This window comes from Oculina patagonica, chromosome 14 (assembly GCF_052425735.1).
Source record: "Oculina patagonica isolate OP01 chromosome 14, crgOcupat, whole genome shotgun sequence".
NCBI lineage: Eukaryota > Metazoa > Cnidaria > Anthozoa > Scleractinia > Oculinidae > Oculina > Oculina patagonica.
Genome location: NC_135771.1, coordinates 8836347 through 8863518, shown reverse-complemented (window position 1 = coordinate 8863518; position 27172 = coordinate 8836347). Strand labels below are relative to the sequence as shown.

At 37.5% G+C, this 27172-nt stretch overlaps 1 protein-coding gene across 1 annotated transcript in view; it reads left to right on the top strand.

Annotated features, from left to right (window-relative positions):
* Positions 1-27172, top strand: part of LOC144639157 (uncharacterized) — a 68690-nt gene that overhangs the window by 37440 nt on the left and 4078 nt on the right. The window contains exons 21-24 of the mRNA XM_078498412.1: positions 8535-8705; positions 9399-9511; positions 10241-10308; positions 26637-26842. Of these exons, the coding sequence (XP_078354538.1) occupies positions 8535-8705; positions 9399-9511; positions 10241-10308; positions 26637-26842 (558 nt within the window). The remainder of the gene's footprint in view (positions 1-8534; positions 8706-9398; positions 9512-10240; positions 10309-26636; positions 26843-27172) is intronic.

Sequence of the window (27172 nt, the reverse complement as noted above, 5' to 3'; positions counted from 1 at the left end):
AAACTTTTATAAATGTTAGAATAACTAACAATAACAGAAACAACAAATTGTTGAAAGTGCAGTTACTTTTAAATGAATTGTTCATTTTAGCAGTAAATATATATATGTTATTCACCAGCCGGGAGATCCGTATTCCAAGACCGAGGGCACAGTTTTTCCCAATACGGACCGACCTAGGCTGGTGAATAACATTTTTATTTTTTTCCTCCTTTATTTGTTTTTAAAAGAAACCTAGAAAGATTGTATCACAAAATCTTTGTCGATCGGCGGGTTAGCAAGAGTGTTAAAATGCTGTTTGTTATTTAGTTCGAAATAAATTAATAAATAGTCGCCTCGCTTAAATGAACTGTATTCACAGAAAGGTTCAGCATATTAAATTTACACTGAAGAGATTCATTTGAAGAAATTGCAGTAGTAAATATATTATAAATGTAAAATCGAGCCAAAGCATAATAATTGACAAAACTAAACGTCGATTCCGGCTTTTTGATGAATGTTTTAATAAAGGACTCTGTTCGCAGGATATTACTGAGTTCGAGAATTTCTCCGACTTAAAAATACTATTTGACTGAAAGACAATTTCGGTATAGCTATACACACTTGTATTTAAGCTCTGAGTTGATTCCCAGCATAATTTCTTTGTGATAAACAGTGCGAAAATGAAACTGAATGAAATGCGTAGTTTGGACGTACGGCACAATATTGCGAGAATTATTGTGGCGGTTTTAATTAACGAATCTCATTTCCGTGAATGTTTATGAGTTTATAAGAATGGGGGCGCTTATTAGAATGGGGGCGCTTATTGGAATAGGGGCGCTGTATTGACAACAAGAAACTTCAAGCAGTTTAAAACCGGGCGGTTAATGTTTGGCCACTTCTTTCCGTTCTTTGGTTAGAAAGGCACATCACCGCACAGTAAATAAATGGCATGCAATACATGCAGAAGCGATGACGTTTCACAAGGGGTCACATATTTTTCCGAGGAAATTTGTCAAAAACTTAACGTAAATAAAAGTAGCTGACGCCTTGTGCGTGATAAGACTGTTATCCAACTGCAGCTTACGTTTTTTAAACCTAAGAACCAATTTTAGTGATTCTATAAATAGCATAGTTAGGATCTAAGGAATTCAAAAAATACAGTCGTTATGAATTCCAGCTCGAACTCGAAATCCTAACTCGAAATCCAACTCGAAAATCCAACTCGAACTCCGACTCGAAATCCTAACTCGAAATCCAACTCGAAAATCCAGCTCGAAATCCTAACTCGAAATCCAACTCGAAATCCAGTATGTTGCCATGGTAACCAAATTGTTAAATTCATATTGTGGAACACAACTAGCAGAGTGTTACGATAAAGAAGCAAACAATTTCGATACAAATTAGTTGAAATATCTCTGTCTTCATATTTGATCAAAATTTGGTTGAGTCTATGACGTCATCGCATTGCAAATTTGCATATTTTAAAAACTCGAATATCTCTGGAATAAAAAGAGATATTTGATTGTAATAGTCTGTAAGATTCGAACTTTGGCCGGCCACCGTACCTCACCGATTTCGCTGAAATTTGGCATGCAGTCTTGTTTTAGGGTCCTAACTACCAAATGGATATTAAAAAGTTTCAATTCTTTTTATTTTAGAAAATGTCGAGAAGGCCGATTTGAAGCGTCCGTGACGGCCCGCCAACATGGCGGATCGAAGGTGTTCTTGTTACTTCGACACTGAACCTGCCGTCACAGTTTGTCAATCATATTTGGTACAGTTATAAATAACTATCTTTCTTCTTTCAATTTATCAAAATAGATTTGGCAAATGCTGAGTATGAATGATCAACGGCCAAAAAGTTCGAAGGTATGTTAACGATGTTTTGAACAGCCTCAAATTTACTACAAAATGAAAGGCTTATAACTCCACTGTTATCTCGATTTAGAACTAGCAATTACCATGAACAAAGCTTGTTCATTGGTGAATTGATGCCATTAATAAAAAAAATTGGGGAAATGTTACAGTTAAGAATAAAAAATTATAGAACCTCTAGTAAATTGGCCATTTCAGCGCCATTTCAGCGGATCAGCTCATTAACAGCACATAATTGGGACAAACATGAAAGGGTTACGGTCGTTTAAAATAAACAGTTTTCATGTATTCTTTGCTTATCTTAAACAAATACATGATCTTTGCTAAAGATATGGCGATTTTTGAGCGTACGAAGGTTTTTCCAAATTTTTATATCGGCGACTTTGTTGTCGAGATTATACGCTGTTGTAATTCAATATTCGTTTCGCAAGAACTTCTGTTGCTCGCATTTTCCAAATCACTGTTTAAGAAATTGCCCATTCCGTAACAGAGTCATTCTTAATTTTTCTTTAAAAATTACTAGGAATGCAAGAATGTCATAGAACGGTTTTATACTAGTGAAAATACCTGTCAGACATAACTTCAACTGTTCGTGTTATTCGGCTGTTTTCACAAATATGCAAATTAAGGAATTCTTAAAGTGCCTATCTTTAACTATTTCACGCTTAAAGATTCCTCTAAATCTTTTCGCCTACCTTTTGGCCAAACGAAGTTTTGTGTCTCCAGGCAGAATACGCGTTATCAGCAATGAAAGTCGAAGAGATACAGAAGCTCGAGTAAAATTAAAACTGCTGTGAAATGAACATCGTTTGAGCTTGACGCCTATTTATAGATTGCGCCCGTTAATTACGTTTATTTATTTGACGATCAGATAAAAATCAATGAAAGATCAGAGTCAAAAAAGTCCATTTCTAAGCACGAAAAACACAGATATTTCTTTCAGAAGCATTTATGCATAGAAATACCGGTTTATTATTGACTGTTGACGCGGTTAAAAAAATACTCGGTTTCCAGCGGTAAATCTGCATCTATAATAGCTGGGAGTTTGGGGTGTTCTTTTGGTGATGTTTTTGGAGGGGGGGGGGGGGGGGTGGAAGTGGTGCCTCCGTATCCTCTTTACATCTCTGACACAGTGGTCTGAATGTTGAACAAAAGAGCTCATCTGTTAATAAGCATAATGCGAGCTGATTTCGAAATAAACATGACTTTACGTTTGTGTCATCAGTAATTATAGCATTCGAAGAAGGCGTGGCTGAGTCGCGGCAAGAAGAGCGTAATAACAGTGAAGCTAACACATTTTCCTTATTAAATTGAAATGAATGTAGAATCAATCATTTTCAGGGCAAGTTAAAAGAAACAAATGTTTTTCGTCCAGATTTTTACAAAAAGAGAACGGGTGAGCACTTGGCTGTTTTTGTTATCTCGGACTTTTTTTTATTACAGTCGAACCTCTCCATAAGGATACCTCATTAATACGGCCGTCTCTATTACGGAAAACCTCCGATGCCCCGAAAAAATTCTCATTTACTTTCTTTAAAAAAATCTCCATTCGTTCGACGAAGGCGTGGCTGAGTTGCGGCAAGAACAGCGCAATAACAGTGGAGCTAACGCATTTTCCTCGTTGAGCTGAAATGAGTGTCAAATCAATTCTTTTTACACCAAGTTAAAAGAAACAAATGTTATGTTTTTCGTCCGGATTTTTATAAAAACAGAACGGGTGAGCAGTGTTTTTGTTATCTCGGAGTTTCCAATTGAATGCTTTCTTTACAATTTATCACCCTCCCCGAGGGATAAGTTGGAGTTCTTCAGTCAAATACTGTTCAAATATAAATTAATGAAAATTTGATTTATTTTGATACAATGTTTTGAAACAACAACGTGATGCGTCAAGACTTATATCGCGTATATATGTCCTTATCTCCGGCCTAGGTGAAGAAAGGGACTATGAGAGAGAGGCTTTCCGAAGAACTCAACGCAATATCCCCCCCCCCCCCCTCAAAAAAAAAAGCTCGTATCGGGATTTAAAAATCTCATAAAGGTGTTAATATAAATTGTAAATCCACTTATAGAGATCTGGCCTTACTTAAACCTGGAGAGAGAAAAAGGCAGTGGCCAGATAAATGAAAGCTGCTCGAGATGGCGCTGTTGAGCAGATCCTGTAAAATTCCCCTTATAATCCTTTTCTTTCATAAGCCCTAGCCTCCCAATTAAAGGCCCATATATTTCTTCCAAGTCATCTGTCAAAGTTTAAGGCACTTTTTTCCTACCAGGTTGCACCAAACCACGTTTTAAAAAAAATCAGGCTTTTTAAAGTACGTTTTAGTAAAGCCATACCTCTATGAGTGGATTTACTGCAATTCATACCAATACCTTCTTGAGATTTTCAAATTTTATTAAATCTTTGTGACACTGCACCTTTTATTCATTAATTTAATTCAAATCAGTTTACAATAACGCATTCCAGACAACACTACATTTAGAGTAGTTTTCTCATTTCGCTTTAAGCCCAGCACCCCCCTCCCCACCGGCACCCCACCCACTGATAAAGGACCTACCGCATTTAAAAGCCCACACTTCTTACCAAACTGTACAACCCCAGGGCTTATACGAGAGGATTTTTGCACTTTCTTACACGGTTGGGAAGCTTGATCGCTCAATGGTCACTGCGCCGGACTCTGGACCAAACAGTCCTGGATAGAGCTTTTGGGGACAATGCGTTAAGTTCTTTGGAAAGCCTATCGACTCCCATAGTCCCTTTCTTCACCCAGGTGTAAAAATGATTACCAGTCAATCTTTTGCTCTTCGGGAAGGGAGGTAACCCTGCGATTGACCAGCATCCCATCTGGGAGGAGTAAAAAAAATACGCGTAGTCGCTTCACGTTGCGGAAACGGGAATAAGCTCCGGCCTGATGGGCCACTAGGCTCGTAACCTGCCTATTGAAAGACCTGGCGGAGAACTACATAAATGGACCGGGCGGCCATAGGTTTTTTTATCGTGAATTGAGGCGGGGCGCTCCCACATTAAGGGGTGGCATGGCATGACGAACAGTAATTGATAACCCATTCCCCGAACTGGGGGAATGGGTTATTGTTTTATCAATAACTGACGTTTCATTAATTTATATTTGACCAATGAACTTCAACTTATCCCTAGGGGAGGGTGATAAATTGCAAAGTAAGCATTATTGGGATTCTTTTAAAGAAAATAAATGAGAATTTTGTCGGGGCATCGGAGGTTGTCCGTAATAAAGGTGGCCGTATTAGAGAGGTGTCCTTATGGAGAGGTTCGACTGTAATAATAAAAAGTCCGAGATAACAAAAACAGCCAAGTGCTCACCCGTTCTCTTTTTGTAAAAATCTGGAGGAAAAACATTTGTTTCTTTTAACTTGTCTTAAAAAGAATTGATTCGACATTCATTTCAATTTAATGAGGAAAATGTAGCTCCACTGTTATTACGCTCTTCTTGCCGCGACTTAGGCACGCCTTCTTCGAACGCTATAATTACTGATGACACAAACGCAAAGTCGTGTTTATTTCGAAATCAGCTCGCATTATGCTTATTAACAGTTGAGCTCTTTTGTTCCAAATTTAGGCCACTGTGTCAGAGAACAAAAGTGGATACGAAGGCTGGGGGAATGGGTTATTGTTTTATCAATAACTGACGTTTCATTAATTTATATTTGACCAATGAACTTCAACTTATCCCTAGGGGAGGTTAATAAATTGTAAAGTAAGCATTATTGGGATTCTTTTAAAGAAAATAAATGAGAATTTTGTCGGGGCATCAGAAGTTGTCCGTAATAAAGGTGGCCGTATTAGAGAGGTGTCCTTATGGAGAGGTTCGACTGTAATAAAAAAAGTCCGAGATAACAAAAACAGCCAAGTGCTCACCCGTTCTCTTTTTGTAAAAATCTGGACGAAAAACATTTGTTTATTTTAACTTGTCTTAAAAAGAATTGATTCGACATTCATTTCAATTTAATGAGGAAAATGTAGCTCCACTGTTATTACGCTCTTCTTGCCGCGACTTAGGCACGCCTTCTTCGAACGCTATAATTACTGATGACACAAACGCAAAGTCGTGTTTATTTCGAAATCAGCTCGCATTATGCTTATTAACAGTTGAGCTCTTTTGTTCCAAATTTAGGCCACTGTGTCAGAGATGTAAAGAGGATACGGAGGCACCACTTCCACTCCCCACCCCCCCCCCTCCCCCTCCAAAAACATCACCAAAAAAACACCCTAAACTCCCAGCTATTATAAATGCAGATTTACCGCTGGAAACCGAGTATTTTTTTAACCGCGTCAACAGTCAATAATAAACCGGTATTTCTATGCATAAATGCTTCTGAAAGAAATATCTGTGTTTTTCGTGCTTAGAAATGGACTTTTTTGACTCTGATCATTCATTGATTTTTATCTGATCGTCAAATAAATAAACTTAATTAACGGGCGCAATCTATAAATAGGCGTCAAGCTCAAACGATGTTCATTTCACAGCAGTTTTAATTTTACTCGAGCTTCTGTATCTCTTCGACTTTCATTGCTGATAACGCGTATTCTGCCTGGAGACACAAAACTTCGTTTGGCCAAAAGGTAGGCGAAAAGATTTAGAGGAATCTTTAAGCGTGAAATAGTTAAAGATAGGCACTTTAAGAATTCCTTAATTTGCATATTTGTGAAAACAGCCGAATAACACGAACAGTTGAAGTTATGTCTGACAGGTATTTTCACTAGTATAAAACCGTTCAGTCTATGACATTCTTGCATTCCTAGTAATTTTTAAAGAAAAATTAAGAATGACTCTGTTACGGAATGGGCAATTTTTTAAACAGTGATTTGGAAAATGCGAGCAACAGAAGTTCTTGCGAAACGAATATTGAATTACAACAGCGTATAATCTCGACAACAAAGTCGCCGATATAAAAATTTGGAAAAACCTTCGTACGCTCAAAAATCGCCATATCTTTAGCAAAGATCATGTATTTGTTTAAGATAAGCAAAGAATACATGAAAACTGTTTATTTTAAACGACCGTAACCCTTTCATGTTTGTCCCAATTATGTGCTGTTAATGAGCTGATCCGCTGAAATGGCGCTGAAATGGCCAATTTACTAGAGGTTCTATAATTTTTTATTCTTAACTGTAACATTTCCCCAATTTTTTTTATTAATGGAGTCAATTCACCAATGAACAAGCTTTTGTTCATGGTAATTGGCTAGTTCTAAATCGAGATAACAGTGGAGTTATAAGCCTTTCATTTTGTAGTAAATTTGAGGCTGTTCAAAACATCGTTAACATACCTTTGAACTTTTTGACCATTGATCATTCATACTCAGCATTTGCCAAATCTATTTTGATAAGTTGAAAAAAGAAAGATAGCTCTTTATAACTGTACCAAATATGATTGACAAACTGTGACGGCAGGTTCAGTGTCGAAGTAACAAGAACACCTTCGATCCGCCATGTTGGCGGGCCGTCACGGACGCTTCAAATCGGCCTTCTCGACATTTTCCAAAATAAAAAGAATTGAAACTTTTTAATATCCATTTGGTGGTTAGGACCCTAAAACAAGACTGCATGCCAAATTTCAGCGAAATCTGTGAGGTACGGTGGCCGCGAACTTTTAAAATAGCTCGAAAGTTATGGAGTATTACACTTAAAAACAGTAAACAACATTTTTCTTGTCATACAGAGTACTTATTAATGTTATTAAACGGCTTAGATAGGAAAGACGCGATTTTCACAACAGCTTTCGCAACAGCTTATCATGAAGAAAACGTTTGTACTGTTAATCGAGGTTGCTCTAGAAATATATTGTGAGGCAAAACTTTGTTGTAAGTGTGCAATTCACAATTATTTATTTTCCTTGGATGGTGTCATTCCTGGGCATTTACTTTATGTAACAGACACAAATGCCCGGGGGGGGGGGTACTCCCTATAATGGCCTATACGGGGAGGCTCCGCCCGAAAGGGGTACCTTTTTCAGGCTTCAGGTATATAAAAGGGTAGGGATTTCACGAGTTTAAGTATATGAAAGGTTATGGAAATCTCTCGTTTGGCTATTTAAAAGGGCCTTTAATTAAAATATTTCGAGGATTCCTCCTCCTCCGCCCCCCCCCCCCCCCCCAAAAAAAAATATTAACAATTTAGGATGGGTCAAAAAACTCGTAGGAGAATTTGCCTCAACTACCCTTGGCTCCTTGATGGCAAATATTTCCTGTTCAGATTTCGCTTTTTCTCAGAAATTCTTGAACTGCAAGTAAGCCCAGTGGAAGGCTAACAACTGCAGCAAAAAGATAAGAAAAGAAGAAAACCGAAAAGCGAGAAAAACGAAAAAACTAAAAATGGTAGGGCACTTTCTAACCCAAATATCTCCAAACTTTGCCTTTTACGCATGCCCGAGCAAAAATGTCATTAAACACGATGCTAGTGAAAAGAAAGGCATACCTTCATGTTGCAAGTGACGTTTTAAGCAGGTTGGAGATTAATTAGCTCATAACTGACCAGAAAATGTCAAAAACATTAAAAAAATATGCTTTTTTCAAAAATGTCTGGGAGTCAATGGGTTGATCACAAATTGTGCTGTGTGGACCAATTATAATGTCGTTTAGTTTCTTTATTGCAGGACATGTTTGAAGCAAATACGAAATCAATATATTTTATATTTTACCGTCAGAGTGCAGTGTGAAGACAGTCGATGGACAGTCGCCTGACGAGTGCTGCAAGTTTCCTTTTCTGTATAAAGGAACAAATCGAACCTCATGTGTAAAAGACATTACGACTAACAGAACGTGGTGTGGAGTGACTTATAACTATGACCAAGAAAAGCAGTGGGGATGGTGCCCAGGTAACATGTACCTTATATCTTGATTCCATTTGAGGTTCCAATCTAGAGAGGTTATCTTTCACAAAGGTTTTGCAGAAAGATCGATTCCAGGCAAAGCTAAGAAGAAAATACTTGGAAACTTGTGTCCCATTTGCGCTTTCCTCCTTGGTAAAGATCTGTCATCTTGTAGATGACAGATCTTGGCGCTGCAAGTTTCCTTTTCTGTATAAAGGAACAAATCGAACCTCATGTGTGAAAGCTGTTGTAGATGACAGAACGTGGTGTGGAGTGACTTATTTTGTGGGGGCATGTTTGAAGCAAATACGAAATCAAAAATTATTGGGTTTTTTTTTATTCATTTAAAACACATTTCTTAAGTTTGTCGGGAGAAATCAGAAGGATGCCTACAATGTAAGGGGTTAAGAGGGCACCCCCAGATTGACAAATTACATCCAAACATCCAGTATCAGAATGATTGTAAATGTTATCACGTTCAAAGATGACTATAGTTAGGGCTTTGTAAATTTGGTTTGAAATTGCATTTGATAACCTACATGTATACAAACATCTACTTTATCGCTAGCTGTGTACATGTACAGTATGTATGTTCGGAATAAGTTTACCAAGGATTTACTACGCTTTATGTGTTTTTCATACTTGTCTTGTAGATGTTTGTAAATACTAATCTCATTTTACTTTTGTTCCTGTTAACAGAAACATTTAAGTCTTGGAGTTGTGAAATGAAATTCTTAATGGCATTCAAACCAGTGTATGAAGATTTCGACAACGCAGAAACGAAGAATCTTGCCAAGAAAATAGTGGACAGTGTAAGTACAAAATTTTCGGTGAAAAGAAATGATGTTAAAAAGCTACCAGTCTTTAAGCGGCACAAGCTACTGGAAATAATAAAAATGTCAGAGTTGTTCCGACAGGAGCTGGTTAGGTTGAATGCAGGTTGAATGCTGTGCTACGTACACTGTACATTCACCATACCTGAATTTGCAATTAGCCAATCAGTAGCCTTGTCTACTGTCCTGGTATCCCGCATTATTATTCAACAAATGCGCGTGTTGCCCATATAACATCAGAATGTTACTGTAATCCATCATCCGAACCTAACAGATATCCTGCGATATAACCCACCGATTAATTTCCGCGCTCACTCATTGGACAAAACGCATCATGGGGTACAAAATCGGACGACGGGCATCAGACAAACATGCCCCAGCAGATTTGATATCCGTTGCCCAACAGACAAGTACAAAACAAACGAACAAAGTCACCCTCTCGTGTCTTTAGTTTTAATCAAATCGCAGTGTTAACAAAATTACATAAACCATTCAACTTTCATTAAAACGGAGTTACGACATGATTATCGCTATAGGTTTTTCCTATTTACCAAGTGAACGATAAAGCGTGTTGTAGAAATTAATCAGAGGGTTATAAATTAAAAATTAAACCCCTTTCTTGCTTGTTTGGCCAGAGATTAAGACTACTGTCCAGTATGGAATGGTACATGCAGTGTTGTAAAATTAATATTCTATCATTTATTTTAGGTATTCAAAGAAATGTTCTCTATCAAGTTTCAGGGGAGATATTTAGGGTGCCGTGTACAACGTTTCAGGTAATTTGTTTTAACTTGTCACCACGGTATGCTTGCGTTTATTTTCTTGGACAAGGACCAACCATGTTAGATTAATATTACACTTGTAGCCCATTGACTGTGTTTTTTAAATGACAGAAATATAATAAACGAAAAATAATAATAATAATAATAATAATAATAATAATAATAATAATAATAATAATAATAATAATAATAATAATAATAATAAAGCAGAAAAGTGCTTTTTCACTGTTTCATTTCGACTGTTCACTGTTCTAAGTTTGATACTTGACCAGTGTCTTGCTGATTTGCATTTTTGTTTTACAATTGTACTAAAATAATGTTCTTTGTGTATAAAGGGGAAGTATGACGGGAATTTTGTGTATCTTCAATAGTGAAAAAGTTTGTGTACTAAAACTGTCGACGAGTGTCTCTGGTCATGGGTGAAAAGGGTCGAAATGAAATACAACTTGAAATATTCTGGCGGAAGTTTTCAAGTTCTCACCAAGTTCTCCCACTGGTCATGATTTGTCCTTTTTAACCGGGCCGAGACTGGACCCGGTTCATAAATCGCCCGGAATTTTTTCGTCGTCGTTATAGTAGTGGTTTTTGTCGGTAAATCGTTCCAGACCCGCTCGGCCGCTTCCTTGGCCAGGATTCATTTCACTCACCTTTGATATTTACTCGGCAAGAGCCATTAAATCACTTTCCAATTTAAAATGAACTAATACCCTGATTTCTGTTAAGCGTGAAATATATATTTTTGTGTTATTCAAGCGTTTGACTCAAGCGAGTACTGGAGTTCGAAACCGGTGATTGTTTTGATAGGCCCAATTTTTTTTAATTGAAAACAGTACCGTCAGTCACGAAATGTGTTTGCAGGGAGTTTCACGCATAACTGCTTTTACAAAAACGGCTAGAAACCAGAGCATTTTTGAACCGGAATACTTTGGAGATGCTTTCAAGAATTCATTTTCATGTGTGCACAGTTTAGCCGGCAAAGTCGCGTATCAAAGACGATTGAATTCTTCTTCTTCTCTCACACTTCTCAAGACTTCAGAAAACAAAATGGTCATTTGTAGTACTTCTACGAACTATGATGGGATTTTTGCCACAAAGATGGAACCTCAAATTTGTTGGATACTTACGTGTTGAGTGGATTTAACTGCAGTGTGGAAAGTTTGAAATGATTTGTTTTGACAAACCTTTGTAAAAGTTTGCTTTTTGTTTCGTAATTTATTTTCCCAGTTCAGTGGGTCATAGCAACTTTGATTAAGCCCTTTAGGACTTTAAAACAGCTAAAACAGCAGAAACCTTTCCAAAATAGCGGCATCGAACAACAATGGCTTGAAACTCTCAAAAAGAATGGAGTTTACAAGATTTCTCCCTAAATCTTCACTACTTTGGTATTATTTTCGAACTTTTTCCTCATTTAGCCTTCACAAAATCGCATTTTATTCCAGAAACATTCAAGATTTTCAAAGAAAACGCGCAATGTTTATTGATTGGACCAAAATCATAAAGCGTACATTCAGCCAAACATTTACACTTATCCTCCCTTCTTCTCTCCCGTTGTACTCGTTGGCATTTCTACCAATAGGTACCACTAGTTGTGTTATTCAAGCGTTTGACTCAACTGGTGATTCCAGTTTGACAGCCCCTAGCAATTTTTTGTAAATGAAAAACATTACGTCAGTCACGCAATGTTCTTGCAGCAGACTTCCGCTTTTTTACACCGCTTCTTATTAAAGCGTGAACACTTAAAATATGTCTGGAATGTTCTTTGTCTTTTAACCAATCACATGCGAGAACTTCAGACCGCAGAAACCACATGGGTTTCCATCGGTCACGGAACAATATTTGGTTCTCGTTTCGCTCCAATTTACAAGTAAACACACTAATTGTAATTCCTTCCTTTTTGAGAACATTCACTGCTCCACTGAAGAATAGGTTTGAGTGATTTTTTTTTATAGAAAAAATTGAAAAACCGATGCGCCCGACGCTACGATTTGCCCCAGTTGCCGCCAATTTTCAAAAATTGTAACGAATTCGTATCTGCAGTTACCGTTCGCCTGATGGCATGTTACAATTTGTACTGAGGTAAGCTTGCATTTTCCGGTTTTTATCTCACCCCAACTATTGTATCAGACCTAAACACTGATAGAAGGAAGGTTTGTTTCTTCGATAACAGCGAAACGATAGCGGGAAGGAAAAGCGAAAATCAAACGATTGAGCGATTGAGGTGTTTACTTTGCACCAATCACGCCAACATTTTGAATAATTTTCGTCTGGAGCCTTTGCAGTTTGCAGTCTTACGATCACGGAACCTCTAATTGCCTAAGGGTTGAAATCGTTTGCCGAAATAAATCGAATCCCTTGTTCTACCGAAAAGATTTACAATCAGTAACGAAAACTCCACAATTTTGTATTTTATATTCGGTTTATCGTGTTTACATCTTATGTCTAGACATATCTACAACATACTGCATGCACTGAACCATGTCGTATATCGTCGTAAGAGAAACCGTCCTTTTTTTCTTTCAAAAATCCCTGAAACCATGTTCTGGATGTGGCCCTCGATACGAAAGAATAGCAGTTCTTTAAATTTTTAAAAAAGACAGAGCGTGTATCCTGAAACAAAATAAGAACTAAAGTTGCTCCGTGACCGATGGAAACCCATTTACTGTTTGTGGTTTCTGCGGTCTGAAGTTCTCGCATGTGATTGGCTAAACACAAACATTCCAGACATATTTTTTAGTGTTCACGCTTTTATAAGAAGGAGTGTAAAACGGCTGGTACCCAAAGCACTTTTGGGCCAGACTCCACTTTGAAGATGTTTTTCATTTGGCAAGAATTGTGTCCATTTTGTCCATTTTCATCCGTGCACAGTTGGGCCGACAAAGTCGTGTGTCACATACGAATTCAATGTTTGCACACCAAATAACCTTATTTTGGTTCTTGATGTAAAAGGTTTACTCGCAAACTTTCTAAGAGCCCAGAAAACAAAATGGAAAGTAAAGTAATAATATAATTATTTCTACACTAGAATAGAATTTTTGAAAGGTTCGGTTTTAGCCATCGAGTGAAATAATTGACGACAAAATGAAAACTTGCCCTTTGGCGCGGATATTTAATTCAATTTTGAAAATTCAAAAATTCTAATGCCATTCAAATGTTTCTTGGCCTCATCTTGAATCATTTTTTTTTTTTCTTTTTTAACATTTAGCTGGGATTGTTAGGATTTTAAAACGAACAGCATCTGTTATCTGATACACGCGTACGTGATCTAATGCATTTTATTTTGAAATTGTGTTTTGAATATTTTTTTTCTTGATATTTATGTGACTCGTTTTATTCAACCAGAAGCCAATGTTGTAATTTTCTGGTTGCTATACGCTAGCTCTTTTTAGCGAAAAAAAAATATGTATTTTTTTTTTGTTTTTCATTTAAGGGTTTTAGTCTCCTTCGGAACCGAACGGCGTTGGAGAAATTACCTGCAATGAATCACGCAAGCAAGAACTGGCGTTTACGTGACTAGGTTTTTCGATCGAAAAATCGGCTTGACTTGAGGAACTCGCGTGTTTGAAAGCCTAAAAGCTTTCTAATTTTTTCGAATTACTTTCCTTTTTGTTTTGTTTTGGTGTGATACATTTTTTAAAATGAAAAAAAAAAACCTTTAACGCTTCTATGTTTCTAACGAATTCCTTCTTATTAATCGGGCGTGGCCGATTTATAGTTTACCCTTTGGTCGTCCTAGAGCATAGTCTCCTGGCGCGGCCAAAAAGACGGGGATAGCTTGGGGTTGCTACAAAACCGCTACGGGTGACGCATACCGCAATGGTTTTCATTTTAGTTTTGACAGGAAATCGTTGCAGGCACACTTGGTCGACTTTTGGGTTAATGTGTAATCAGGTTGTGTTTTTTTGCTTCGGCGGAAGGACAGAGAAAAAAGCTTACGGGGCAAAGTACAGTATGGGGCCCAGTTCTCGGCCACTTTTGACGTAAACTTGTATTTCTTACCTCAGAAGAACCGCAGGAACTTGAAATTTCTCCCAGAGCTAGCTACATTATTCAGCTTTTTGGTGTAAAGCTATCGACCGGTCAAAAATTAATTTGCCCGAGCAATAATAAAAATAAAAGCTCCATTTGTGGGCCCAGTTCTCGGCCACCCTGGCCCAGTTCTCGGCCACTTTTGACGTAAACTTGTATTTCTTACCTCAGAAGAACCGCAGGAACTTGAAATTTCTTCCAGAGCTAGCTACATTATTCAGCTTTTTGGTGTAAAGCTATCGACCGGTCAAAAATTAATTTGCCCGAGCAATAATAAAAATAAAAGCTCCATTTGTGGGCCCAGTTCTCGGCCACCTTGGCCCAGTTCTCGGCCACTTTGACGTAAACTTGTATTTCTTACCTCAGAAGAACCGCAGGAACTTGAAATTTCTCCCAGAGCTAGCTACATTATTCAGCTTTTTGGTGTAAAGCTATCGACCGGTCAAAAATTAATTTGCCCGAGCAATAATAAAAATAAAAGCTCCATTTGTGGGCCCAGTTCTCGGCCACCTTGGCCCAGTTCTCGGCCACTTAAAAGATTGTGCGTAATTATCTGTAAAAAAATGCTCAATTAATTTTTACAGTCATAAAATCACTCTGTAAACCTATTTATAGTATATCGATCCCAAATTATTTTTATGAGGCTTTGTTTTACTTTAGAACGCGCCTAGTTGCCTATGTGCAGGTTCTGGCAAAACCGCATTGTGTGACCCGTGCATTTAGATGGTTTATTTTGCAGTGAAAAGGTCTTGAAAGATTTAGGTGTTGTAGAAATAATAGACAAGACAAGAGTCAGCTCAAAACTTAGAGATAAGATTGAACTTTATTTTTAAAACATTTATTTCTTTCATTCTGGCAGCAGCAGATGAAATTATATTAAAAACCAAGCGCTAAGCTGTGATAGCGAGCAGGGTGGCCGAGAACTGGCAAATACGCAAACGTCGCAAGAAAAAATTTCGAAGTAAATTAAGACCAAAAAATGAAACGGTTCAACGAAAAGTTAACTAAAGCAGAAAGCTGAATTATTCTACGTTTCACATGCCAAAAATTAGCTCGTATGGTGGGGGCTTTTGGATAAAATACGAATTTAACTACATCCATGAATTTGGAGCCGTAAACAAACAAATTTTTCGGGAATGCAAATTCACCCACCTCCGCGTAAACTCGACGTGTGAGCTTTCTATATCGAATTGAACGATCAAACTCAAGATACTTAAAGCACATGAATCAGTCTATCGTTTGAAGGAAATACCTTTTTCTTTTGATTCAACTGGAGTGTGAAAAAACGCGTTAAACACAAAGTGGCCGAGAACTGGACCCGGCCGAGAACTGGGCCCCATACTGTACTGATATTCACCATTGTGAAATTGCACTTACTTTGACAAGTTAAAGTTATTTTTGTAAATGAAAAAGGTAACGTCATTGATGTCACGCAGTGTTTTTTTTTAGCAAACTAGATGGTTTGCTGGTTTCTGACTATGAATGGGGGTGTGATCTTGCGGTATATTTTTAGAGCCTGACTCCGCCGTAAAACTTTTTTTTTATTTAGCAAGAACTGTGTCGATTTTCATTTCTGAACAATTGGTCGTCAAGTCGTTTGTCACAAAGAGTAGAATGTTTGTACAGCATGTTTTGGAATTATTTTAGATTTGGTTAGTAAGACGCTTCTGAAGACCTGAGCAAAACATTGGGAATGTACAGTATTAATAGGAACTTGAATGGAATTTTTCACAAGTTGGATAAAGGTATCAACTGAAAAAAATGGACTTCAAAATGAGAACTTGGATTTTGTTGTAATTAAATTTTATCGCGGATTGGATGCATAATATCACGGCTTTGAAAGTCTTCAAATAATTAGAAAGGTTCCTTTCTTCCTTTTGATCTTATTGTTATTTTCATGTATTGATTATTCGAAAGTGGTTTTCGTTGATACGAAAAAAAAAACGGGTTTTCACTGAATTGCTTGAAGTATTTTTAGACGTGATAATATTGGCTTAATCAAATTACATTGTGCACGAAATATTTGTTATTCTTTTGTCTTGAAACTTTGAGGAAATTGAAATTTTTGTTTGACAGTAGTGTATGAAAGGCATTTTATAGAACTGAATAAAAAATAAGAAACATTGATAAAGGTTATTTCAAAGATTTATTTTGCCTGATTTTGAAGGGTTTCAGGAGTTTTAAAGAGTGCTGGTAAACGGCTGTATGTTGTTTGTGATTACGGATCTTATTTAGTTTCGAACGCTCTAATTTTTGAAAGGTTAAAGCAGGTTAAAACCGGGCGGTTTCATGAGTTTTTTGGGTAGAAAGGTACGGTGGTGGTCAAAAAAAAAATGTTTAGAAAGGAATGACTGTAGTAGCACGTAAGTCGGAGGTTTGCGTGAGTCACGGGGTATAGTATGCGTGAGCTGGATTTTCGGCGTCATAACGGCATGTTTTGTTTACTGAAAGATACACTCGACGTTTAGTTAGCTTAGTCGGCTTGGGAAACTATTTTAAAAATGAATGTTGTAATAGTTAATTAATAGTAATCTAGAATTAACCCACTCTCGATTGGAGTCTGTTCTGGATTCGCGCTACCTTTTCGCCGCGAAGGAATTTTGTAAAATTTCGCTAGTGGAAAGAGGTACTGTAAGAACAGTATCAATAACTCAAAAGGAGGAACTTCTTTGTAGCTCTGAATTAAGACGTATGATAAAATTTTAGAATAAGAAACTTTCGATATATGGTTTTCATATTGTTTTTGTCAATTTCCTTTTGTGGCAGATTTTTTGAGAATCAGCTTTTCTTTCGTGTGATGACAGACACAGGACAGAACGAGAGGTGGATGAGAAAGATGCCGAAGATGAATAGGCACCGAAAAACGACAAGAACCGTCAAGGACTTATCTTTAGAGGGCGGGGAGTTTTGGCATACTGTATTTCGAGGACTGGACTGGACTGGACTAGTAAAACGCGGACTAGTAAAACGCGGACTTGTAAAACGCGGACTAGTATAACGCGGACTAGTAAAACGCGGACTTGTAAAACGCGGACTAGTAAAACGCGGACTTGACGTCTGTTGAGTGCAGTCGTTTGTATTGCTCACACGAGGTAGAACGGGGCCCGTCCAGAAATCAACAGTCAATGGTAAATAAAGGTGACGGGCCTACACGACTCCTACGTTCGTGACATTAGAATATTTGCCGTTAAATGTTTAAATTCGGTCTTTCGACCTTATTTGCTTCTGACTTCTTTCTGAGGGTACTGTTTTAATTTGGGGGCAGTATGTGGTAAATAAAGGTGACGGGCCTACACGGCTCCTACGTTCGTGACATTAGAACATTTGCCGTTATATGTTCAAATTCGGTCTTTCGACCTTATTTGCTTCTGACTTCTTTCTGAGGTTACTGTTTTTTTGAGACATTATGTATTGAAGAGAGCCGTAAGATGATTGTGGCCAAGGAATTCGAAGTGTCTAGAGGCGTTTTACAAGTCCGCGTTTTACTAGTCCAGTCCAGTCTACAAGTTAAAGACACATCAAGACCACCCCACTGTGAATTGCCATAGCACAGACAAAATTATAGTCAATATCTTATGTGTTTTTAAGAGAATTACATAAGAACCAAGGCATGTCTTGTCTTGCCTTACATTGACATGCAATAATTTGGAAATACTAAGCTCGTAACAGTTTAAGACAGAATCCATCAGGAATTTGAGTAACATTAATTTTAGTTACGCAAAAATTGAGCACCAGAATAATTTAAATCCTTGTGTTCTTTCATACCTTGTTAAAGGCTTGACATGTGATAACACCAACATAACACCAACAACAGTTCTTTATCAGTGGGGATTGAAGAAAAAAATGGAAACATCACCACACAGTTGACCCCCATGCAAAAACACTCCAGGATGTCACGGGACTGTTTGGTGTCCGTCTGCCAATTTCTAACTTCAAATTCCAATGTTAAATTCACATTAAATTTTCAATATTTCTTAGTTGTCTAAATTTTACTAATTCTTTTAAAAAAACTATCACCTGCCAAACATCCCCAAAAATCACTCAAAAAATTACAAAATACCGCAATACATAGATACATGGGATGAGTGAAGTTTCCTTGGATTCCTTGAAACACCAACAAGATATTTCCGTTTAAGGTGGCTGATAATGGGTTTCAGTATTTCCCAGTCCTTATACTTTGGTTCAGGACTAAAAGCCTTCATCAATTGCTATTACAGTAATGGTATGAAACAAATGTTCAATCATTCATCAACAAGTTGTGATCATTTTCTTGACAATAGTAGTTCCCCGGTAAACAGTTGTAGTACTGTCCCATCAAAGTGCAATGCCTGGAAAATACCGAAAAGCACACGACCTTCAGGTGAAACCGCACCTTACAGTATTACCAATACACTGCACTTTGCTAAGTCTTAAAACTTTACATTTTCTAGTCGTCTACTTCAATCGTTTATTTGTATTGTGTGAAATACATTTATAAATTGAAACCATCATGTCATTAAGTAATAATGCAATCTCGACAACGTTCTAGATATTATATTATGCACACTAATACAGCTCATGCAAGCCCTGTGACTTACACAAACACAGTCGGACTGAGTGCTACTTAAGTAACTGCTTCGTGGTTTCTGCTGTACTGAACCCTGCCTTTCAAGGCAAAGCGCCCGATTTTAAGCTTCTCAAGCTTCTCAATGTTCTTGTTGGTTGTTTGTTTTGGTCGGAGATCATTTGAAATGGCATTCGACTGATTTGAGTTCATTTATTCAAGATTAGGAACACACCAAACGTTTTCGACCTGATCAGTCATTTATCCAGGCATGTTAATAAAAGCAGCTAATGTGATGAAGGACATTTTGACACACTACCTACAACTCACGGAAACTGCATAACTTAGCAAACCTCGGTTAGTGTGTCACAGGAACGAGTAGAGTCAAAGACTGCAGCGGATGTGGGGGGAGTAGAATAATAATAATAATAATTATAAAAACAATATATAATTATAATAAAAACCTTCCCAAACTCCTTTGCAACTGAAAAATTGTCAATGCCAAATAACTTGGTCAGTTTGAAGTCAGCAGGAGTAGTACGTCGTATAGAAATAACTCTTACCATAAACTACTTCTTGTATAAGTCGTAGGACGATGACGTCATTAGTCACGTGACATTGCCCTGAAGTTCGTTTTTGCTCACTGTGACAAAGATATTTTGTTACTGAAAAAGCAGTCATTGCAGTTTGAAGCACATTGGTGTGAGGTATTTCAGACTGCCCGGGTACCGAAAAAAATATAAAAAATTAAGGGGGCTATGTACAATTTTCAAAAAGTGGGAGTCTGGGTACAAGTGCGTATCTGGCGTTGCATTAAATGCGAGGAAGCAAAAAATTACATGTTGGTAGATATTTATATGTTAAGTACATTTTTATCACTTTTATCGTTATGACGCCATTGGTCACGTGACCAGAACGGACCGCAGTTTTAAATTCGCTTGAAAACTTTACCTGTATCTCTCTCTTAAGATTTTTTTACGCCAAGTTGTAGCTTTTTAAATAGTGTTTTTAAAAATGGCCATTATTACTTTTTCCTAAAAAAGGACGGCAGTAAAAAATACAACTGAAAAGTTCGTTGGCTTCCTTCTCAACAACAATTTGCGGTAGGAATAAAAGAAAATTTTGCCAAAGGGAGGAGTGTATGCTCTTTATAATAGCGTTGTCAGTTTTTTCTCATTTCAATTGCTTTTCGCGAGGTTGAATGTAATTTCTTCCAGACGAAGGGAGTGGGCCTGGGGAGAAGTTAAATAGCTGCCCCTCCCCCTCCCCCTGCTGGTGGTCACCCCAGCGGATTCCCCGTGGTCCGTATTGTGGGCTCATGAAGAGCATTTTCAAAATGGCGACTATGCGACAAAACATGATTTTGAGTTATAGAGGACACTTTTGTCGATGTTTTTCCTTCTTGACGCGATCAAAACGAGTCCCCAAACGCGGGGAAAACCTCCTTTATTTGTATTCCGAATAAAGAAGAATATGGAATGAGTATTGACGTGCGAAAACGTGGGCAAAAGAAACTAACAGGGACCTGAGGACTGAGGTGAGCGTTTCTCATTGAACAATGATTTTTTTAGACTGGTTAAAGCTTATGTCTTCGACGTTTATCATGATTATCAACTAAGCTTACTGGAATTAAAGCCTGGCTAGGCGTAAAAAAATAGATGGTGAGAACAAGGCGATAGTATTAAATGGCAGTCATTTCGTCGAGGCATACAACTGTTATTTATGTTCGTTATCTGAATTTTAAGCTACTGTTTTCCAAATTAAAAATACTCGCATCTTTTCATTATTTATACACGAGGAAATGTTCCTCAAAATATTGACCAAATGGCCATTTTAGACCGCAAAGAAAAATTACGTCAGGAAGATTTTATGTGATACCTTTGAAATTGGAAGAAACATTTCAGCTCAGTGTGATCTCTTTTTTTAAGTTAGACTAGAGACTACTTGCAGTCAACCTGGTAGCTAATATAGAGTTTAATTAAACAGTGCTATTCACGTTTTGGAATGCCTTTTTGGGTATGTTTAATAAATGAGACCATTTCTTAACTCAAAATTTGTTCTTCCCATGATGTTTTATTGTATTGGTAAACATAGATTTACGTTTCCTTTGCATTTTGTGGTTTACAGGTCAGGGACTAATAGAATGCCTAATGTTTTGACAGCACATTCTGGATTACTGTTCAGTGAGTTAAACTATGGAGTTCAGGTAATTGTTGATCTCTTAGTTTTACACATAGTTATGTGACAGTCAATTCTGGCAATTCCCTTCCTTCTCTCTACACACATTCATTGCTTTTTGTCCAGACATTTGTCTACTTTACACAAAATCTGTTTGTTTTTAAGGCCTGTATTTTTAGTTGTTGGATGACCTACAGTAGCATTTTAAAGTAACAATGTAAAAAATTCGCGAGGCCTTTAACTTAAGCAAGCCAGAAAACCCTAAACCCACTATAAAGCTAACTGCAAGCAACATGATGTACCCTTTGGCAACCAAAGTGCTTTTAAGGCTAACCAGAGTACTATATAGGCTAACCGGAATCTTATGTAGGCTAACTGGAATGGCTTTCATGGCTCGTATGTTTCATGACACATAAGTGCCATACAAGCCAAAATACCTAACTCCAATAAATAGCATAACCTGAAGCAACCTCAGCTAACTATACTCAGGCTAACTGGAGTACTGCTTAGGCTAACCAGGGAGCTTTTTAGGCCAACCAATGTGCTATTTGTATATAGTGGAATGGCTCTCATGACTTGTTGGCTCGCACTTTGTCAAGACCCAAGTTTTTTTAACTCATAAATTAAAATTAGCCAAGCAGTAGCTGTAAATTCGATTTAAATAAACTTCAGCTTAATTTTTGTTGGCAACTTGCTCTACAAGAATACCATACATAGATTTCAGTGATGTAATGCTTTGAAATGAACAGATTACAAAATTCAGTTTTAGGGTCCAAAACATTTTTAAAGATTATTAAAATAATATGACATTTTTCTGCAATAATTAATGAAAGGAAGGGTGCAAAGAAAATTGATTTCTTCCTTGCCTGACCTAGGAAGACTGGGTAAGGTGAAACCATTATAAGCTTACCCGAAGCCACATGTTTCTTTCGAAACAACTACAACAAAAAATAAAAATCCATAAATGTCATTTGGCTATCTACAGTAGCAAGTGGAAAAAAATATTGGATCCACTGGCCTAACATAAAAGCAGCCAGTTTTCACACACTGAAAAGGGCCATTTAATTTTAATATACAGTCTGCATGCTGGAAAATAGCAATTTCAGCAAAATAATAGTTTTTTGTTTGTTTTGTTTCTATTTACAGGTTACTTGAAGACTTTGCAAGGGCATTCCTGTTAGTCAAAATGAACTCAAAAGTACACACTGTGTCAATGTAATAAAATTATCACATGATTGATTCCCACATGTTGCCAGTTTAAACCTGAATATACTTAAGTAACATTGATGGCTTTTTATATAATATGAACATCGCAGAACCCAATAAGATGGGAGGCGCGGTGGCCTAATGGTTAGTGCACCGGACTCCGGATCGACTGCCTCGTCCCCAGGCGCCGATTGGCCGGACGTTGAGGCGGTAAGGCGGGAAAACAGGGAGCGCGGGGATTGATGGTTAGGGAGCGAGCCGCGGAGCGCCTGGCAGATCTTGCATTCAATATGGCGGACCAAAATGTCATCAACCCTGAAACTGTGTATTAAAAACAGCAAAAGAGCCGTCTATTTAGCATTTTTACAACACAGAGCGCCTTGGACACATCTTTTATGAAAAATATTCTTATTAAGACGACGGACTTCAACACCATTTTCGCACGCTTCATGTCCCAGCTCAGCTTGAGAAGAGCCAGAAGGAGCATACGAGGCACTCTGTGAAGTTAAAAAAGCTTTAAATCCTTTACGGCAAAGAGACGTTGAAATGTCTAATGACATTTTCCGAACTCCAAGAGAGACAGGTACTCATTTCCGTTTATCGAAGTTGTCTTGTAAATCCGAGTGTAAATGACAAGAAAATTAGTTATCCTTTCCATTATTGTTTTGTGTAGAATTTTTTTCGTAGAGCCCGAGAGTTAGTTGCCTTTTAGTTATTCCATGGACGCTCATTAAAGCCAGACGCGACAAAGATAATGCAACAACAGTATGAATCCATCGATACAAATAACAATTCATCTGTCTTTGGGATGTCATTTCTACTATCTCTGGTTTACTTCAATAAAATGTTAATTATCTGCTTATCAGTAATCAAGCACAACCTTTGATAGTTGTTTTATTAATTGAAAATAAAAATTACATTAAAAATGTTTGATATCATAACTGTAATTTTTTTCAATGCAATTTTTTTTATTGATTGCCAGTAGGTGACTTTTTTCCCATTAAACCACAATTTATTAAGGATAAATACACATTTTTTTTGTTAAGCATTGTGGCAGTGAATCTGCCATTTATGCTGTGAATGCAACTGAGGCAACTAAATTGTTTGGAATGTACCTATGCCATGCCATGCAGGCTTTTAATTTGGGGGCAGGTGCAGAGAGCATTTCTAATGAATGTGACACTGTTTTCATGAAGTTTTTAGAATGGTTCATGTGTGGTATATGATTTAAGATCATCTTGAAATCTTGCTTTGTAAAAATGGAAAGATAATTTTTCTCATAAATATTTGTGTATTAATATGCAAGGCTAGCATCTTTGGACATCCAAGGCCCACCATCATTCTATTCTAAATAACTCTAGGAACAAACCCCTCTTAATTTTTTATCACTCTCCTGTAATTCTTTACAAATTTAAAATAGTACATGTATTTGTAAAATTCTTTACTTTTTTAGCCACTGAAAAGAAATGTTTACTTTGTGCTTGCAAATTTGGTGTCTAAAGGCCTTTGTTATGCTCCCACTGACTTGATATTAACTAATTACAAAAGGAGCTGGGGTGAACTGTACATGGAGGGTTGAAGAGGGTAGTAAATCACTTTAGAAAATCAATCAAGTTAATTTTCAGGAGAAGGCTAACTATTATGTCTAGATCATAATCAGATGAAGGGCACCACCAAGGAAATTGTCATACAAACAGTAATCCTCAGATTATCTCATGCACAACTTATTTAAATTCACAGTAGGTTAAGGCCATGCAGGTAAAACCCTCCTGGCTAGATAACTTTTGCAAATTGAAGGGAAATGTCTGAATGGTTTTGCAAAATCAGTACTACTAAAAATATTTTTTAAAATGTAAAAAGGTATCTTTTTCTCTTACAACAGCTGTTGTCATGGGTATAAAGCAGCAGGGTAGGCAAAGCATACATTCAACATTTAAAGTGTTTTAATTGTTTTCCAAGACTGCTAGAGGCAGTGGGCTATTAGCAGACTGGGGAAAAAGTGGCAACTCCAGGTTTGCCGGTTTATTTATTTTAATCAAATTGAATATGGTTAGCCAGGAGTTGCCATGTTCACATGAAATGCAGTTAAGAGTCAGTAACAAACCCTTTGATGTAAAATTGCCTGGCATCTCAATTTATTTTCCTACACTATCTCAGCCATAAACTCTTGGGCCGGCAAAAATGATTTCAGTTTTGCTGTCTGTCATAGTCCAGTGTTTTGTTACCCTTAGGAATAAAGTTTTGCCACACATTCTCTAAAAACACCTACTAAAAAACACTCCCTGTGACACTACAACTAGAAAAAACTATATTTTTTTTTGTTACAAGTTTGTCAAAGTCTTATCAGGCTTAAATCCTCCAAAAGAGTGACCAAAACTTTATTTCTCCTTACAGTATCAATGCATTATCAAGCAGTACAGTGACGAGAAACACACAAATTAATCAGCGGAGAGTAATTTCGATATTAACACTTGAATCAGTAAAAAGAAATTTTGAGTAGGACCTGCCTCCTCTGGTCACTAACACATTAAGTGCTGAAATAAACAGAACTACGCAAAGTTGAAATTTCAATAATTGTACTTTCTGTCAAGAAAGGTAAATTATGAGGTTAACCTAGCTAGAATAAAATATCAGCACACATTATAATTGTTTATGTGTCATGTTCTCATAAGATCTCCTACGTTGGACAACATTAATTTGATAAAACACTTGTTAGCACTTGAACGGCTCTCTCTGGAGCGCTGCTTATAGACTTTATAGCTGAAGTTTAACGGCCAAGAGGTACAAATAAAAGTATACCGAAATGTAAGGAAGCTAAGCACTGCTCAGAAACGAAACAAACCAGCTCTGGCATCGATTGAAGCGAAACTTACCCTCAGTTCGAAGCTTATAAAGAAATTTAATTTTCTAACGACGGCAGAGATTCTTTACCCTCCGCCATTGACGATCTTCTCGCAATCAAAGTGGGATTTTCTCTGTTCAATCTTCTGCTCAGATTTCATACCATTTCTCCGGATAAATCGCTGATTTTGAGCTAGATTTCCCGCCAACATTAGATTAAAGCAAAGGGACCCCCGCTTTGCTGAAACCAGCCTCAGTGAACGCTGAAAAGAATCGGCTCGATAGAGCAACGAAAACGATCCGAAAGGCCGTCAAAATCCCCATGTTGACAGTACTAACTTCCACGTAGCTCCCAGTGTTGATTTCTTGACCGTTAAACTTGTTAAAAGCTCTAAAACGCCTTTTGACGAGAAACCGAACATTTTTGCCAAGAAACTGAACAGGATCTGCCAGGCGTCCGCTTCCCCGTCCGCATCAGGCCCAGAACGCCAAGCGAACCGTGCACGTCAGTCCCACAACACCAAGCGAACCGTGCACGACCAAGGACGAGGACGCCTGGGGACGAGGCAGCCGGATCGAGCAGTCCGAGTTCGAGCCCTGGCCGAGGTCACTTGTGTTATGTTCTTGGGCAAGACACTTTACTCTCATAGTGCCTCTCTCCACCCAGGTGTATCAATGGGTACCGGCGACATAATGCTGGGGGGGGGACCCTGCAGTTGACTAGCATCCCATTCAGGGGAGAGTAGAAATATTCCTAGCCGCTTAATGCTGCGGATACCGGGATAAGCTCCGGCAGTGTGGGCTGCTTGGCTCGTGGCTTCTCCTAGAACCCAATAAGGCTTCATGTAAATACTGACACTTAATTACATGTAAGTTTTAAAACCATTCTGAGGTTCATGACAAAACATTTTTGTTTCAAATAAAAACATGTAAAAATAATGAAATAACAGAGAATTTACATAATTTTTATCGCAGACCACAAATTTTACTCCAGGTTAAGTTAATGTGTCAAGTTTTTTTGCAGCACAGGCTTGGTTCCACAGGGTGTGGTTCAAAAAAATATCCATACCTCCCCCAAGGATGGTTCTTTGGTTTGGACCCTCCCACCCCCTGGGATTTCTAGTTTTGCTTCATACTTTCTTTAAAATGTTTGTACTATTGAGACCCTCATCCCCCTCAGAATTTCCAATGACCATCCTTGGGGTGGGTATGGATATTTTCTGGAACCGCACAATGTGGGCATTTGCTTATGAAAGTAAGCTGCAGATTGATCTGATTGATACACACTAATCTATTTTCACATTTACCTGTTTTCTATGGGATATATAATTATATATTGTTTTTACCGGTTTCACTTGTAATAATAATAATAATAATAATAATAATAATAATAATAATAAAATAATAATAATAATAATAATAATAATGATAATTTAATAATAATAATAATAATAATAATAATATAGCGCTATTCTGATAATCTTGTTCGTTGTTGTTTTTTTTTTTTTTTGCTGTTATTACCTTATAGACGGGGAAGCGTCATTGCAGACATGGTATTGAAATTTAATGAATCTCTTGGCCAAAGTGAGGTAGCAGCAATGCTATCAGAGGCAGCTAGCGATGGTCAAATTGGTGAGCTTCCAGTCGGTCAAATAACAATTGGTGAATTCATTAAACCAAAAAATTCAAGCGAGCAATGTACAACATTCTTTGAGGGAGAAGACCGTAAAAAGGGTAGGTGCAGTATTTGATAATTTTGTTACAAATCATTTGTTTAAAAAATTGTACCAACGTTCAGACTAATAATTATGACTAATCATAATAACAGTCTGTTTGAAAAATAGCGGTTTTCGCTTGAGTGTCGAAAGTAAATTGCGTTTGCTTTGGTTTTGCATTACTACGCTTAGTGATTGGCTTAAAACTCTCGCGCCACTTTCTCAGCCAATCAGGAGTAAAACCAAAACCAATCGTGACTCGCTCGCGCACGTTTTCCCGTGCTTGGTGCCAGCTACATGTATTTTCTTCGAGTTTTGATGGTTCACCGGATTGTCTGTGTCCTTTGTG